We start from the raw sequence: 14,993 nt of genomic DNA, 5'->3' as shown, positions 1-14,993 counted from the left end.
ATAGCCCTTCTCACCCAAGAGGCAGATGATGTCAATGAAGAGGTCCTATTTAAAAATTTTCTTCTTTGAGCCCTAGGGCGAAGCCCTTCTCTATCCTGCAAATGTATGACATTTTTCTACAAAATTGCAGGCCTTGATGTAATGAGTGTCTGGAAGACAGACCACATAGACATCAGGATCATCTTTCATATACACCTTCCCACCGGACGCTGAACATCTGTAAAAAATAATGGCCTGGCAGACAAGTACAACAGTAGTGAACACCAAAGGAAAAAAACAGCAAAAATTGCTGAAATCCAAGGTAAAAAGGAATCCAGAAGTGAGTAAATGTCCAAAGACATCCAGTGATAGCAAAACAAAAGGGCAGCAAATAGCCTTAAATAAAGGTACACTGTGTTCGGAATATTCCTCATGTAGCCCGAAAATATGAACTGGTTGCCTCCTTGCTGATTATGATGGGATTTTGCTATCTTCTGTAATTCCTACAGAGGCAGGACCACAGTTTCAAAGCTCTGCTTATTTAAGTGTTAGGATACCATTTCCCGTTATTTTCCTTTTTCTCTATGTAATATTATGCAGTGATGTTTCAGCCACACAAACAAATTACTTACCTTCGGTAATGCTTTTTCTGGTGGATACAGGATCCACCTTTTGAATACTCCCAATGCACCAGTATTCAATGGAAATCTTTTCTTTCTAGCTCTCCATGTTGACGAGGCCGTCACAATGGAATGGCTTCGCACTTAGAGGTGGGTGCCTGTTTGACTATACCAAGGAATCCTGCAGCAATGAACAGGCAAAATGACCGTCCCTCCTCACTTCTGAGTCCAAGCAGTCATGCTTAGCGAAAGTGTGGAAGGAGGCCCAAGTTGCTGCTTTGCACATATCCACAACAGGTACACCTCTAGACAAAGCCGAACTAGTAGACCTAGCTCTTCTAGAATGAGCTCTAATGCCCTCTGAAGGATCCTTCTTTGCAGTGAAGAACATATTTTACAGCAAAGAATGAGCCACCTTGACAGCGTTCTTTTGTGGATGGCTTTGCCCTTCATATTGCCCACAAAGCCAACGAAAAGCTGATCATCCATCCTGAACTTTCTCATCCTGTCCACATAGAAACTCAGTGCTCTCTTTGGATCCAGACGGTGCAGACTTTCCTCCTCTTTAGAAGGATGGTTAGGAGAGTAAAAGGACAGAAGGATGATGGACTGCCCAAAATGAAAAGGAGTCACCACCAATGGCAGGAAAGCCGCCCTGGTTCTCAAGACCACCTTGCTAGCATAGAAAGTGGTAAACGGGGGTTTTACAGTTAAAGCTTGCAGCTCACTAACATGCCTAGCTGACTTGGTCACCACAACAAAAAAAGTCTTTATTGTAAGGAGCCTCATCGGGCAACTATGTAAAGGCTCAAACGGTGTACCCATCAGGTACCTTAAAACTAAATTTAAGTCCCATTGAAGCATAGTAAACAGAGTGGGAGGAAACCTATTAGCTAAACCATTCAAGAACCTTAGAACTATAGGGGACTTAAATAAAAAAGGGTTGGTCAGGTAAACAGCGACATGCCGACAGTGAAGACAGATACCCCTTCACTGTTGCAACTGCACAACACTGCTTCGCCAAAGAGAAAGCAAATTGTAAAACATTAGACAAATGGGCTTTTAAAGGATCAATGTTCTCTCCTCACACCATTTAATGAACTTGGTCCATCTATCAGCACAAACAGTCTTGGTGGAGTGTCGCCTGGCCGATAATATAACATCCACCACTTCTGGGGGAAGAGAAAAATAATTCATATTGCCCGTTCAATCTCCAGGCACGTAGGTGCAGGCTGTGGAGGTGGGGGTGCAGACACTGCGACTATGAGAGGAGGTCTGCCATGTGAGGGAGACGTTGCGGAGGGCACAGCGAGAGGTGAAGGAGGTCTGTGTACCACACCCTTCTTGGCCAATCAGGGGCTATTAATATGACTTGGGCCCAGTCTTGACATAACTTCCTCAGAACCCGAGGAATCAAGGGTATGGGGGGAAATGAATAATGCCGCTTGTTGCCCCAGCTCAACTGAAAGACATCCCCCAATGCTCCATGCATCGGATACTGGAGGCTGCAAAACGACGGGCAGTGCGAGTTCTTCTGAGTGGCAAAATGGTCTATCTGAGGCGTCCCCCACAACTGAAAGACGTGAAGAACCACCTCCCCATACGCCATACGGGCTCGGCTGAAAAGTGCCGGCTGAGACTGTCCGCATGTACGTTGAGAACTCCGTCCAAATGGTTTGCTACTATGCAAATCTGATGGTCCTGAGCCCAGGTCCAGAGTCATAGAGCCTCTGTGCAAAGAAGATACAACACTATCCCTCCTTGTTTGTTGATGTACTACATCGCGGTAGTGTTGTCTGTCAAGACCTGTACCGACTGGCCATGAATGGAAGGGAGGAAGGCTTTGTGACCCAGAGGTGTCGCCCATAACTCAAACAGATTGACTTGAAACATTTGTTTAAGGCTAAAGGACCTGTGGGGCCCGCAGGTGCACCAACGGGGGCCATCGTCCTATTAAAAATGCTTAAAACAGTATTTAAAAAGGCAGAAGGCCGGAAACTCTTGTTGATGCTGGACCTTACCTGAGTCTCGCTCCTCCATCTCCTATGGATTAACAGGAGAGAACTGCACTGCAGGAATGATGGTGACTTCGGTTGCGGAGGAGAAAGTTCCAGGTTGAGAGGCGTCAAGACTTGGGGCTGGTGAAAAGGACCTCAAGCTAGCATCCCGGAAAGAGCGACGCCGAGAGCTGCTGCGACGCCGCTTCTTCAGCAATTTAAAAGACCTATGGGAATACAACTCCTCTTGATATCTGGATTTTCGACGTCCCAATTTCTCCTTTTTGGCCTTTGCCATGAACAGCTTTGCCTCTCTTTCCTTCAGTGCCTTCGGGTTCATACTTTGGCAAGCAGTGCATCCCCTGACGTCGTGATCTGAACTCAAGCATCAAAGGCAATTTTCGTGCGGGTCAGTGACTGACATATGACCTCCAAACTCCCTACAACGCTTAAAGCCAGACTTCTTCAGCGGAGACATTGTAGCACGATGAAAACTTGACGAAGAAGCTCCCTCGATTCAGTGTAACATCTGGCGAGGTTAGAAAAACCGTTAGCATCGAAGGCACGGAAAAAAGGGAACTGACGTCAGCACTCCGGCGAGGACTTCTTCTAGCTCCGATGACATCACGGAGTTGCGTGCAGAGCCGTTCCATTGTGACGTCCTCGAAGGGGAGAGCCAGAACTAAAAGATATCAGTTGAAAGCTGGTGCATTGGGAGTTCTCAAGAGGTGAGGAATCCACAGAATGTACCCATCATAAATACTTATTTCAAGCAGGTTGACTGGATGTTTAAAAAATAAAATAAATAAGTCAATCAATCACTAAATAAATGTTGCCTATTTTCACGATTTTGTTGTGTAAAACATGTCTGTCACGTATTCGGGACCTCGCACAGGTGTGGAGATCACCTACTGGACAGAAATCTGTAATGAAGAACGCTAACTGCGCCGACCCATGTTACAAAAAACAATAACCACGGGCCATGATCAACAGCCATTGGGCTTTCCAAGAGCTCAATATTTGTCTGTTCCTCCAGGGCTTGTTCAAGAACGTTCCTCCCCTGAGACCACTTGACAATAACCCTTAAAATCACTGGGCCAATTAAAAAAAAGAACCAAAGCAAGAAGTGAAAATCGACAGGGTGAGAAACCAATCATATATTTAAGAGTACACACAATTCCATATTAAGAAATTAGAAGCCCAGGTTAACACTCCTGCACAGCTTAAAAACATAAAGTGAAATAAAGAGGGTTTTTTTTATAACCTCACTACTGCCATACCTATAAGCCCCAAAATCAAAGCTTCATCATTCCATGTACACCTTCTTTATTTCCAATAATGAGACCCATCTCTCCAATTGTTAAAGCAGACATTAGGCTCTGTTCTCATCCTCTAGGTGAGCTGGGGACACTGGCAGAATCAGACAATCAGTAGCTCTCTGGATTTCACTGATCCGTGTTAATCAAACACGTACATTGTACTTCACACCTTTCGTTAAACCTGCTGCAAACAATACATTCATAGAGAAAACGAAGGAAACAGTCCTCTACTCTTTCTTGCCTCCATCAGTCTGCTGTCAGTGTATTTCTTACCTTTAGGGTGTATAGGGTTTCCATCAGACTGCCATACTCAGATGGATTCTCCTTCAGAAGATAGTTGTATTCCTGCCAAGGATTTTTGGCTGTGCTCTTCCTCTCTGAGACACTGACTTCTTGAATACCAGCCAGACTGCGAGGGCTGTATGAATCCGACAGGTACTTTCCAGCAGTGGCCAAAATCCTAAACAAAGGCAAAGAAAGAAACTAATGACTGCATTGTATTTAAGCACAGCAGCTAATCTTGCTCTCTACAACAGGGAAAAATAAAATCATACTTTCCCAGATTCCGGTCATAGAACTTAACTTGACTGTGCAGTCCTGTAAGGGCTGGGAGCAGCTTTACATCTCGTTGGACACTTGCACGCTTCTTCAGGCCCAAGCAGGCTACCGTGCAGACCCATTCTGCTTTCATCCAGTCTTTGGCCTTTTTCATTAGACCCTCATGCATGCCCTTCCACCTTGTGCACATGTGTTAAAATGAGGATTATTTTATCATATTTATCCAAACCTGCCATGCCTAGGACATGTGCTTTTGGGCCTTAATCTGCACAACCTTGCATAGTTTGGCAGACTCCCTTACTGACACATCGTATTTAGAGATCTTGACAGGTTTTGCATTCTCTCATTTTATAAACAATACATCATCATACACCAAAATATTTTCTACTCAGTTACCTTTGCCAGGTGGGCCGAGTCTCACCTGTTTGCAAGCTGCTGCTCAAAGTCCCCACATTGGCGGAGAAGCTCCCCACACGTTGTTATCAATCTGTGACAAGGGAAACAAAACATTTTCTATGATGGTCAATGCCTGGTTAGCTGCCCATTCATTGTTGAAATCAGCAATGTTTAAATAAAATACAGACTTCAACATTTTGTTTTTTCAGTTTGCTGGCCACGTTCGTAATTGTTGAAGTGTAAATTTAGTTAAATGCAAAATGATCATGCTTGGGAAACTTAAGATCTTTGATAGGAAGCATTTTAGTGAGGAACAAGGTTGTGCTACAACAGCAATCTAAAGTGCTTTTGCCCCAGAAATAAACATGTTGCTGCAACTCAAAAGTTGGAATAATTTTAAAACCAAATACTTTGTATTCGTGTTGTTCCTTCACTTTTCCTTTGTGGAAGACTGGTGTCCCAACTTAAAGTCTTTTTGTTAGGGCAAAGGCTGTACCCAAAGGAAGTAAATTCAGAGAACTCTGCAGATCTGCCGGGAAGCAGAGGCACACTGAGAAGTCTAAGGAGGTCCTGAGATCCACAACAGTCTGAGCTCTCTAAAGCCTGGGCACGAAGAGAGCCACAGACAACCCCCTCTCTACTGCAGAAGGATCCCCGTCTCTGGGACTCACTATTTTCCCTCCAAGGACGGCCTTTATTTCCATACTCAACACATATCCCTGCAACTGTCCTGCCAATCTATCCATGTTTTCAAATTCTTAAATGTGTCTGTTATGCTGCAGGCTTAAATCTGAGGGTCAGGGCATAGCATACATTGCTATTTTATGGTGATAGTTTGGCTACACTTATTTAGACTTACTAATGTTTTCGAATAACAGCTGCCTCTATTCTTTTCTGATTTATGATTGCCTATAAAAAATCTCCTCACAGTGGCTTCTATTTCAGTTATGGAGTTGGTTGTACTTTCTGTGACTTGGTTCTGTTTTTGATCTACGGTTGGTTGACACACAGAGTCCTAGGCTTCTTGCTCCGATTGATCTTCTAGCAAATTATAGGCTGCAACTAAAGAATAGCAAGTGGGGGTACCAATCTACACCACACTGGGTGGATTCACATGATAGATGCTGTCACCCACAAGCACTGTCAGAAAAACGTTTCATTCCAAAATGACAGAATGGTGAAGCACCGTGCTTTATGAAACAAATTAAAATGAGTTTCCTTGGAAAGTTGCTCACTTATGTCAATTGCTTTCTGGCAGTATCTCTTCACTCCTTAACCTCACTGTTGCTGCTGAACAATGTTTGCCTCGGTTGTTTTTCTGGCATGCCACAGCTCTGTGCTAGGGTCAGTGAGCTTGGCTGTTTTGGACTGATGATTTACATAAAACAGTGGACGCTCTCAATTACTTTGGGTTGATGGTAGTTCATATTATATTTCGATTTGTCTTCTTTTTAATTTGAAGCTCCTTCATACAGCAGGTTGCTCTTTTACTCCCTTTGTATCTAGGCTGCTTTGGTTGTATGACACCATTCTGAGGCCAATAATATTGACCTAAAATTGGATTATATTCAGTATATTATTATTACTTTAACCTGCATATTGCCTACCTAACCTGATTACATATTGTTTTAAACTATTATACGTAGCTATACTTGCATTGCAATGTAATGGTTAGGTCGAAGCAGTGGGAGCAATCTAATGATCGTGAGATAGAATGCATGTAATACAGGCACTCGTTACAAGTCACGGAATCCCACAGGTGCATTAACTCCAGGGGCATATCGTCCTGGGTTATTACAAGTATCGAGCGTTTGCTGGACTCATTGTTTCAGGGTTCGGGACACAGGAGCCAGTTTCACTAGGTGCAGGAGCGCGCCTAAGAAAACCATTGCAAGGACAGAGGAGGGCTGCGGACACTGCAGCCTAGTCGAGCAGCACCACTGGGGGTGGGGATGTTGCCCGACAAAACTACCCCCAGCCGGTATCAATCCTGTCATCACCTATCCTGACCAAACGACATCCGCCCCTCCTGAAACACGGGCCCTCCATATCTTCCACCTCCTCCGAGCAGGAGGAACATGTCACCTGAATTGTCCTGGAATCATAGAAAAACATGCACAGTTTGATCTCAAATTCCCGGGTAAGTGTGGTTATTCTCCGTCCAGTGGACAAGGCTCCTAATTGCCAGAATGCGTTGTGGGGCTACCAACCAGAATAATACCTCTGGCTCTCCAATATCACTGCATCAGAATTCAATAAGGTAAAGATTATTTCCTGTTGCGAAGCAATTCCTTTTTCTTGTCTGCTGGCAAATACATCTATAACAAAGGACTCATTTCTTACTCTGTGCATGCCAACCTAGCTAAAAATACTTGGTGCATTGCTCACTCTGGAAATGCTGTATCGACTGTTCATCCCGGATTAAACTACCTCCAATCGTCTGGATTCATTCCTGCATCCTCTAGCGATACCCGCCCTATTCAATTTTTGATCCACAATAATGAACTGCACCGAGTCCCATTTCTGCTTCTTTTCCTTTCCCAAAATTCTTAAAAAGTAACACCTGGGATTCAGGATTTCCGAGGGAAGCAGCAGGCTCTTCCTTCTGGAAAGCAAAAGAAGACCTATGAATCTGTTTTCAATTATTCTTGACACTTCTGCTCTGGGTCAAAGGACACCAGGTCTTCATTTTCAATACAACTCTACGGAAAGGCCAGACAACTTTCTTCCCTTTGGTGCAATGCTTCCCTTGGGGTGATGCATAGAGCTTCCCCTCATACCTCACTCATATGGCAGCTTACATTTAAAAACTCTGCCAACCTGTATTTGATCAGCCAGCAACTAGGAACTGGTGTAGCACTTTTGAGTTAAATCCCAGAGAGGAAGTATATCTGTATTAAGATACCATCAAGCCCCATGGGAGTAAATATTCTATAATGTTTATAGTGACTCAGTTCATTGTGATGGCAGGCATAGTACTACCAGGCAAAGTGTACTGGATAGTCTGTTTGCCAGTCTGGGGCTAAAGAGGACAGAACTTGTGCAAGGAGGGGGATGGAGAAAAATGAGCACTACAGTGAATACACAAGGTGACAAGGGATATTGCAGCATAAACTCATATACTGACTGATATGGCAAACTGTCTTCTTGGAGCATGTACGTATATAACTATGTATGTATGTAGGCAGAGTATGCTTGAGCAAAATAGAGACCATGATTATAGAAGTGATTATGACTACCCAATGACACTAATTTATGTGTAGTGTACTTTCCAGTTTTTAAGCAAGTGTTTCAGGTTGAGTTGTGCCATTTGCATCTAATCAGCTGTTTCTCAGATTTGGACAAGTAGTCAAGATGTGTGCTCAGTATTCTGAAGCATATCACAGTCATCTATCATGCATGGGATTGAGTGTGGTTAATCAAGAACATTGATAAAAATGTCAGATTCCCAGGTATCCCATTGTTTGGCAACCATCTGTCCTTGGCAGCCCAGACAAAGTTACTAAGATGTCATGTCCTCTTTTCACAGAGGACAGTCAATGTTTCCTTAGCAAAACTGGTATTAATGTTATCCTGAGACACAACTCAAACACCTCACCTGACAGAATTTTGAAAGGCGCTCCAGTCCTCCTGGAAGAGAGAATCTGATGGGATACTGTCCAGCTTGCACTTTTTCCTAATCGACTGCAGAGTGTTGGTGAAGTCAGAAACATACCTACCAAAATAAACACGAATTAGGGCTGCATGAAAGTTAGATGCAAGCACTTTAGTCCATACTTTTAGGAGATAATTTTTTTTTCTGGGATTAACAAATTAATTCTCTTTTTAGTTGGAAGAAAATGCATCTCTTTGACCTTGAACTTAATCTATGGAACACTGTATACAACAAAAAGATTAATGCAATGTTTGTGGGAAAGAGAATGAAGATCAGAGTATGGAGGGCAGAGAATGTAAATACCTTGTGTTCCTGTATACTTTCACAGTTTGCCACTGCAACCCAAGCAAAGAAAAAAAGACCCCTATATGTAAGACAGTGTTCCTGTCTCCTTTTTGAAAGTATGCAAAATGTGAGCCCTGCAGCCTCCCCTGTCCTAGCTGTTTATCATTGTAACCATTGCTAACTGTTCATTTCAGCACCTTTATGCAAGGGGTTTTGGATATGGCAGAAATGTATTACACAATCAGGCACAGACAGCATTATGGAAAGTTGTGGATGGAGAAAACGACGTAGCCTTCTGAAAACATATTTAGCCATTACCTATTTTATGAAAAATCATCTAATTTACTCTTAAGCTGTTTGATAAGTCTGCTTTATTTATGTACCTTTTTCAATTTCACAGCCTTTTGTGGAGAAACCAAGCTTAAAATATATTGAAAAAACATATTTCTCAACATCCACAGAATTAAGAAACTAACCCCATAGCACAAGAGGGGATGGACGACTGAGTAAAGGGCAGTTCTCAGAGGTAGACAAGGAGCTCAAGATGTTGATATTCTACGGTGTATCCATGTGGTTAGGTCTCAGCCAGCGCAGATTATGCCAATGAGGATGGTGATGAAGGAATCTTGGGATATGTTGTAGGTAGCAATGATACACAGCTGGGACTAGGGAGGCTGCAGGGCTCACATTTTGCATAATTTAAAACCTGGGATGGGAGCACATGGCCACGTGGCCAGTGTTGCTATTGTAGGTGTCTGGGTAGGGGTTGTAGACTGATCTGTGGAAAGTCCCTAGTGGTGGATACTCAAGATTGAGCGCTATTAGAGTAATATTGCAATAGCTGAGGGTCTGGACAAAATAAAAAGTTCTAACTTCAGGGGTTAGGAACAAGGGATAATAAGATCTGAGTGAGGAGGTGAAAAGAAAATCACAGTCAGTCAGTATAGGATACTGTGTGCTTTTCAACCACTGTCATGACTTAACAGGTTATGATTGTGGAGGAACATCTGCGGTCCCCAGGTAACCTCTACAGTTACAAGTCTAGAGAAATTTTTACTTTTTACTTTGAAATGCTGTTTCCGCAAGACCTTACTAAACATTACACACCATGGAAGATTGCTCTTTCAACATCCTATAACAACATAATCACTGTTTGTCCCCATACAGCACACCTACCCAATGCCTTGTTTGTGAGCCATTCTCATCACACACATAATCTTATAATTCCCATTTCAGTAGCAATGGATTGCACCCATGAGACAACGCTGTTGTTAAAGTAATCTCTCCCAGAATGACCTAATTGGGAGCAATTAACTTTATCATACTTATCCGTATCCACGGTCAACCATGCACAACAGGCATAGAATGGCTGGCAGTGGACCAGTGGAAAAAAAAATAATCAGGATACGAGTGAAAAGAGACATGATATCACCACTGTAATTCATGACTCTGCTGGGTGCTTACATCTACTGATTCGTAGTGGAGATCTAAAAACAGGATAAATAGCTTTCACACCTTATCTCTGTACTGAAATCAATCAACACTTGCTATAACACATTATATACCTCCAGTAGATCCCTATGCCTCAGACTCTGGCTTATCAGTGGAACTCTGACATTCCTGGAACTTAAACAAACAATATCTTTATATATAAATAAAATGACTTGGGTTTTGTACAAACTCACTCCATTCTCTGATGAAGGTCACTACCTTATGTTTTGTGAATAAACACTCTCTGCATTAAAGGTTGTTTCTTAAATAGTAATTCAAATAGACATAAGGATTTTCTAGTTCACACTAGTACCCATGAATCCCTTTCCTAAGTACATACCCCTACCTTAAATACAATATATGCACTGTGAACATGAGGACCCTTGCAGCTTTAGAATCCAAGATGTGCAACAAAAATATAAGTTATACTCTTAAAGATTATTCCGGAAACAAAGGAACTATTTAATTTTGTTTCCAAATTACAACTTAAATCCATAGAATACTTCTGCACATTCAACTTTGACTTCCAAGCATGCTTTTGTAAGAAAACGAAACAATCCTTAAGGTTTTCACAAGGTCTGGTAACAAAGTCCTTCTGCAGCAACAAAGAACCTGGATAACTTAACAAGAACACTCTGGACTACGTGGACACATATAATTGAGATCTCCAAAATGACCACGGATTTCCAACCACCATGGGAGTGGCAGAAATGCAGTTTCTTAGTTTGCATTCTGCCACTGTATTAGTGAAGTGCTATACTGACAAGGGAAGTCCAAGGCAAGCCAAGAAGGAACATGGGCCAAGATAAATAATGATAAAGCTCTCAGACCGGCAATTGAAATGAATCAGAGCAGACAATTGACCAGAGACAAACGTAGAAAGGTAAGTCTCAGATAAAGATCATAACAATCTCAAAGTTGTCTTATTATAAGTATGCCAACAATCGTTAAAGTGAACATCTTTACATCCTGAATTAAATCGCTCACCTTATCTCCAGTGAAAGTCATGTGCCATTTGTTTACAACAATATTCACTTTCTTCGGGTTTATTTATCCCTAGCCTTCCCTTTATTTATCATTGTTTTTTTGTTTTTTTATCGAGCTTCCAGCAAGGTAGAAATCAAAAAGGGGTTAGGAGTGTGCCCACACACAACTACAATACAGAAGGAACTACCACAAACACTGTCAACATGTACTTAATATTTTAAACATCACATAACAAAATGACTAATTGTCTCATCATTTACAAGATAACGGCGGAATGGGTTTTAAGAAAAAAAAGAACAGTTATGGGAGACAGTCAATTAAATTCCCGCAACGATACACAGAACCAACATCTGGGAACTTATCTTCGGGAGGTACGGACTATACCAAAATGTATGGAACACACACCGAGCAGGCAGCTACAATTCACAAAAGTGCACACCAAACCCACAATCTATCAAGAACGCTGAAGTATTAAGCAGTGTCTGCATTTTGTGTTCTAGCCCCATGGCACCCGAAGTAAGCCAGGCCAAAGACTTTCTGCATGAAAACCGAAAAAGCTATCCCCAACTACCGCTCTCACTGGTGCCCAGGACCGGATACTAGCATGAGCATCCTGTCCAACCAACAATGTTCCTTCCTCTTACCTGAATAGCTTTCTGACTTGAAACGCTTGCCAGTCTACTATCCAGGAACAAAAGATACTGCTCATCTTGACGCATTCTTTCTTTCATTTGATTGCCAATCTCAAGACACCTTCATGGTGTAACTCATTACTCAGTGTCACAACTTCACTGTGACATTCATCATCTTCATTTGTTTGATTTGACAACCTTTTAGCACCCTTCACCAGGATCCACTGTTGATCTTCCAGAAAGGACAACGCCTTGCCAAGACTTTGGCCTGCCTCAGATCCTCCTCCGTGCAAGCCACAGGTCAGTCTAATAACAGAAGTGTAGCAGCCCCTCTGGCATTCTGTGGCCTCTCCCAGAGAGAAGAAAGTGAAGCTACTGAAGCACTTTTAAAATGAGTTCCGTTTGTGTTCTATGAAGTCCTCTGCTGCTCCTGACTTTAACTCGAGGGATCAAACCAAAGCCTGAACCCTGTAATCCACATTGAGAAACCATTCTTTCTCCCACCGGCGCCACAAACCTGGACTCAAAATTGTCCTCCTTTCTATGAAGACTCTACAGGGATACAATTAGCGCTATCTTGCCAAGTGACAGACCCCCTAAAGTGACTTCATCAGGTTTAGCACAAAACACCTCCCTCCTTACAAGGTAGGAGACGTAGCTGGAAAAGGTCCTGCAGATTGGCAGGGACGGGATCTTTAATCTGTCTTGCAGAAGCTGCCGGGGCTCAAGCCAGACCCCGTTCTGTGGTTTGCACATTTCTATCATTGTCCTTGGTTAGGGGGCACATATACACTTGCATTCTACTTGTCTCTCCTCCACTTCAGGATCAACAATATGTCAAAATCAATTACACCAGATGCCCCACACGAACAGTGGTCAGCAGGGGATGTCCATGCCACGCAGTGCGTGTGGGGAAAGAATGGAAGCTCTTACATCTTCCCAGTCTAAAACTCGTATCGCGGTCCAAGTTACTTTGCTCTCGTGGTCGTCACTTCATCCGCAAAGCTCTCTTCTGGTGCACATCCCTGTCTTTCCTCCCGCTTCCCTCCATCTGCCAGCCAGTCAACTCCCAGTCGAGCGCAACTTTATGAAAGCTTAAGGCTGACGTTGTGAATATGATGGTGTTAAAGGTGCAGCAAAGATACATTTTCCTACACTTAGACCTCCAGTCATGCCTCCCAACCCATTGGCTAAAGGCACAACACTTCTACTCCCGCCTCTTAGCAACGGGTGCAGAAATAAATGCTTAGAAAGAGGGATGTTGAGTTGCTGTAATCATGACACGGATCAAAGAAGAAAGCACACTTCTTAGCTTGGGCAGCCACACACACATTCTTCCCTCTTATTGATTCTCATACTGCTCACAAGTAGAACTGTCAGAAGGTTAAGCAGTATCGTGGAATGATAGCTGGACTAATGGTGAGTCACTATCATTTACCCTTGTAGGCCATTGCTGGACCGTTTTCATTATCTGTCTCCTGGTTTCAGAGTCTTGCATCTCCTATTTGAGACATTTCTCTAAAGCCTTACAATCTTATGCTAGGGTTTTCATAAGAAATGTCACCCTTGGAATATTGCTAAGAATGATTTTGCACCACAGTCTTCTCTCTGGCCTGGTCCCAACCTTGTCTCTGCATTCACTAAATTATCCTATGGTACTTATTAGAAGTAAGGGTAGCGCATTAGCAAGATGGTTTCTTCTGCAGGGCAGTGACTCAATTTCAGAGACTGGAAGAAGGAATTGGGAGTTGCTTTAGCCATCCGCAGATTACTTAAGTGTTGTAAGCCCCAACTTTATGAACACACTGGTTCATCGATGGCTCGTGGCTTTCATCCTGACCTTATTGTAAGAAGAAGCTACTCAAAAGAATTTTGAAGCTACCTAACATGGCTGACCCAGCCAAATTGCTCTCCAGCGATCCTTGTCCTCTGATATTCACTTCTTTGGACTCATCCTACTATCATCGTCTTAGTTAGAATGTAACAGACTGAATGATATCCACCCATAGGGTTAGAGCTGGGACCCTCTGCCACTCTTTTTTCAGGGGAGTGCCATGCTACCCCCTTTGCTTTTTCAGACTAGAATGAACTAATATCTGATCCAGTGCTGGTTAAGGTTCTCAAAGTAACTCCATTACAGACCACTTTCAGAAACATCTCGGTGATGCTGCCTTGTGCAAGGGGTCAAGTACACTGTGACGTGGTGGGGGTAATCTCCAGGGGCAGCCCATCTACAGATCACCCTGAAGCCTCAGACAAAAAAACTCATAATTCTACTGCCTCATTTCCTAGAGTGGCTACTCACTTGCCCATCTTTACTGGCACTCTTGGCTTCCACAGGGTTTTGCACAAAATGTCAGAGGTGGCACCTAAGTCATGGACTGGGCCCTCCGTAGACTAGATTCATTGTTAACTTTGCAAGTAAGTGGGATGGCTGCAGGTTGCAAACTGGTCATCCGTCCCATTCAGCCACATGCACTCTTTTTCATGTTTCTAGGTTTAACTGGTTTCATCTGCCCCTCAGCAGGGAGAGGCGAAAGAAAAGGAGAAGAAGGCCAGGAGTCCTCTCACTACGCGATGGATCCAATTCATTATTAAACATATGCCCTCAACTCCAGAAGAACAGACAGATAAGGTCATCACCTGCTTGAAATTGATAGCTGGATGGGTGCTAAGCACCCTGTGGCAAATCCCATCACAGTGGCTGTTACAACCCCAGAGGATTATACAATTTTGGCCAGACTCATTTGGACATTGTCCTGCTCTTACTAGTAAAGTGAAAAAAAATTGAGACCAAATTACGGCCACTGTGAGTGCTAAGTTTTTACCATCTCTAAGACTCACTGTGTGTGGACTGTTCTTGTAATTAACTGTTCATTTGATTGCAGCACCATTGGGATATTACAGTGCATTTGAGTCGTGGCCTTCATTAAAAGCACCATATTTTGTTGGGCTGGAAAAGCCTGCATTGATTCCCAGAGAAGGTGCACATTCAGTTCAATTTACTCTGCATCTCAAAATGCCTTCTGGCATAAAGGGACAACATTTGTAAAGCACTGTTTAAAAAAACATCT

The 14,993-nt window shown here is 43.0% G+C and overlaps 1 protein-coding gene across 1 annotated transcript in view; it reads right to left on the bottom strand.

Annotated features, from left to right (window-relative positions):
* Positions 1-14,993, bottom strand: part of COG7 (component of oligomeric golgi complex 7) — a 223,176-nt gene that overhangs the window by 67,998 nt on the left and 140,185 nt on the right. The window contains exons 11-13 of the mRNA XM_069209670.1: positions 8,468-8,584; positions 4,895-4,960; positions 4,189-4,375 (exon numbers count right to left, since the gene is read on the bottom strand). Of these exons, the coding sequence (XP_069065771.1) occupies positions 4,189-4,375; positions 4,895-4,960; positions 8,468-8,584 (370 nt within the window). The remainder of the gene's footprint in view (positions 1-4,188; positions 4,376-4,894; positions 4,961-8,467; positions 8,585-14,993) is intronic.

This window comes from Pleurodeles waltl, chromosome 10 (assembly GCF_031143425.1).
Source record: "Pleurodeles waltl isolate 20211129_DDA chromosome 10, aPleWal1.hap1.20221129, whole genome shotgun sequence".
Taxonomy (NCBI): domain Eukaryota; kingdom Metazoa; phylum Chordata; class Amphibia; order Caudata; family Salamandridae; genus Pleurodeles; species Pleurodeles waltl.
This window is presented reverse-complemented; position numbering and strand designations above follow the sequence as displayed.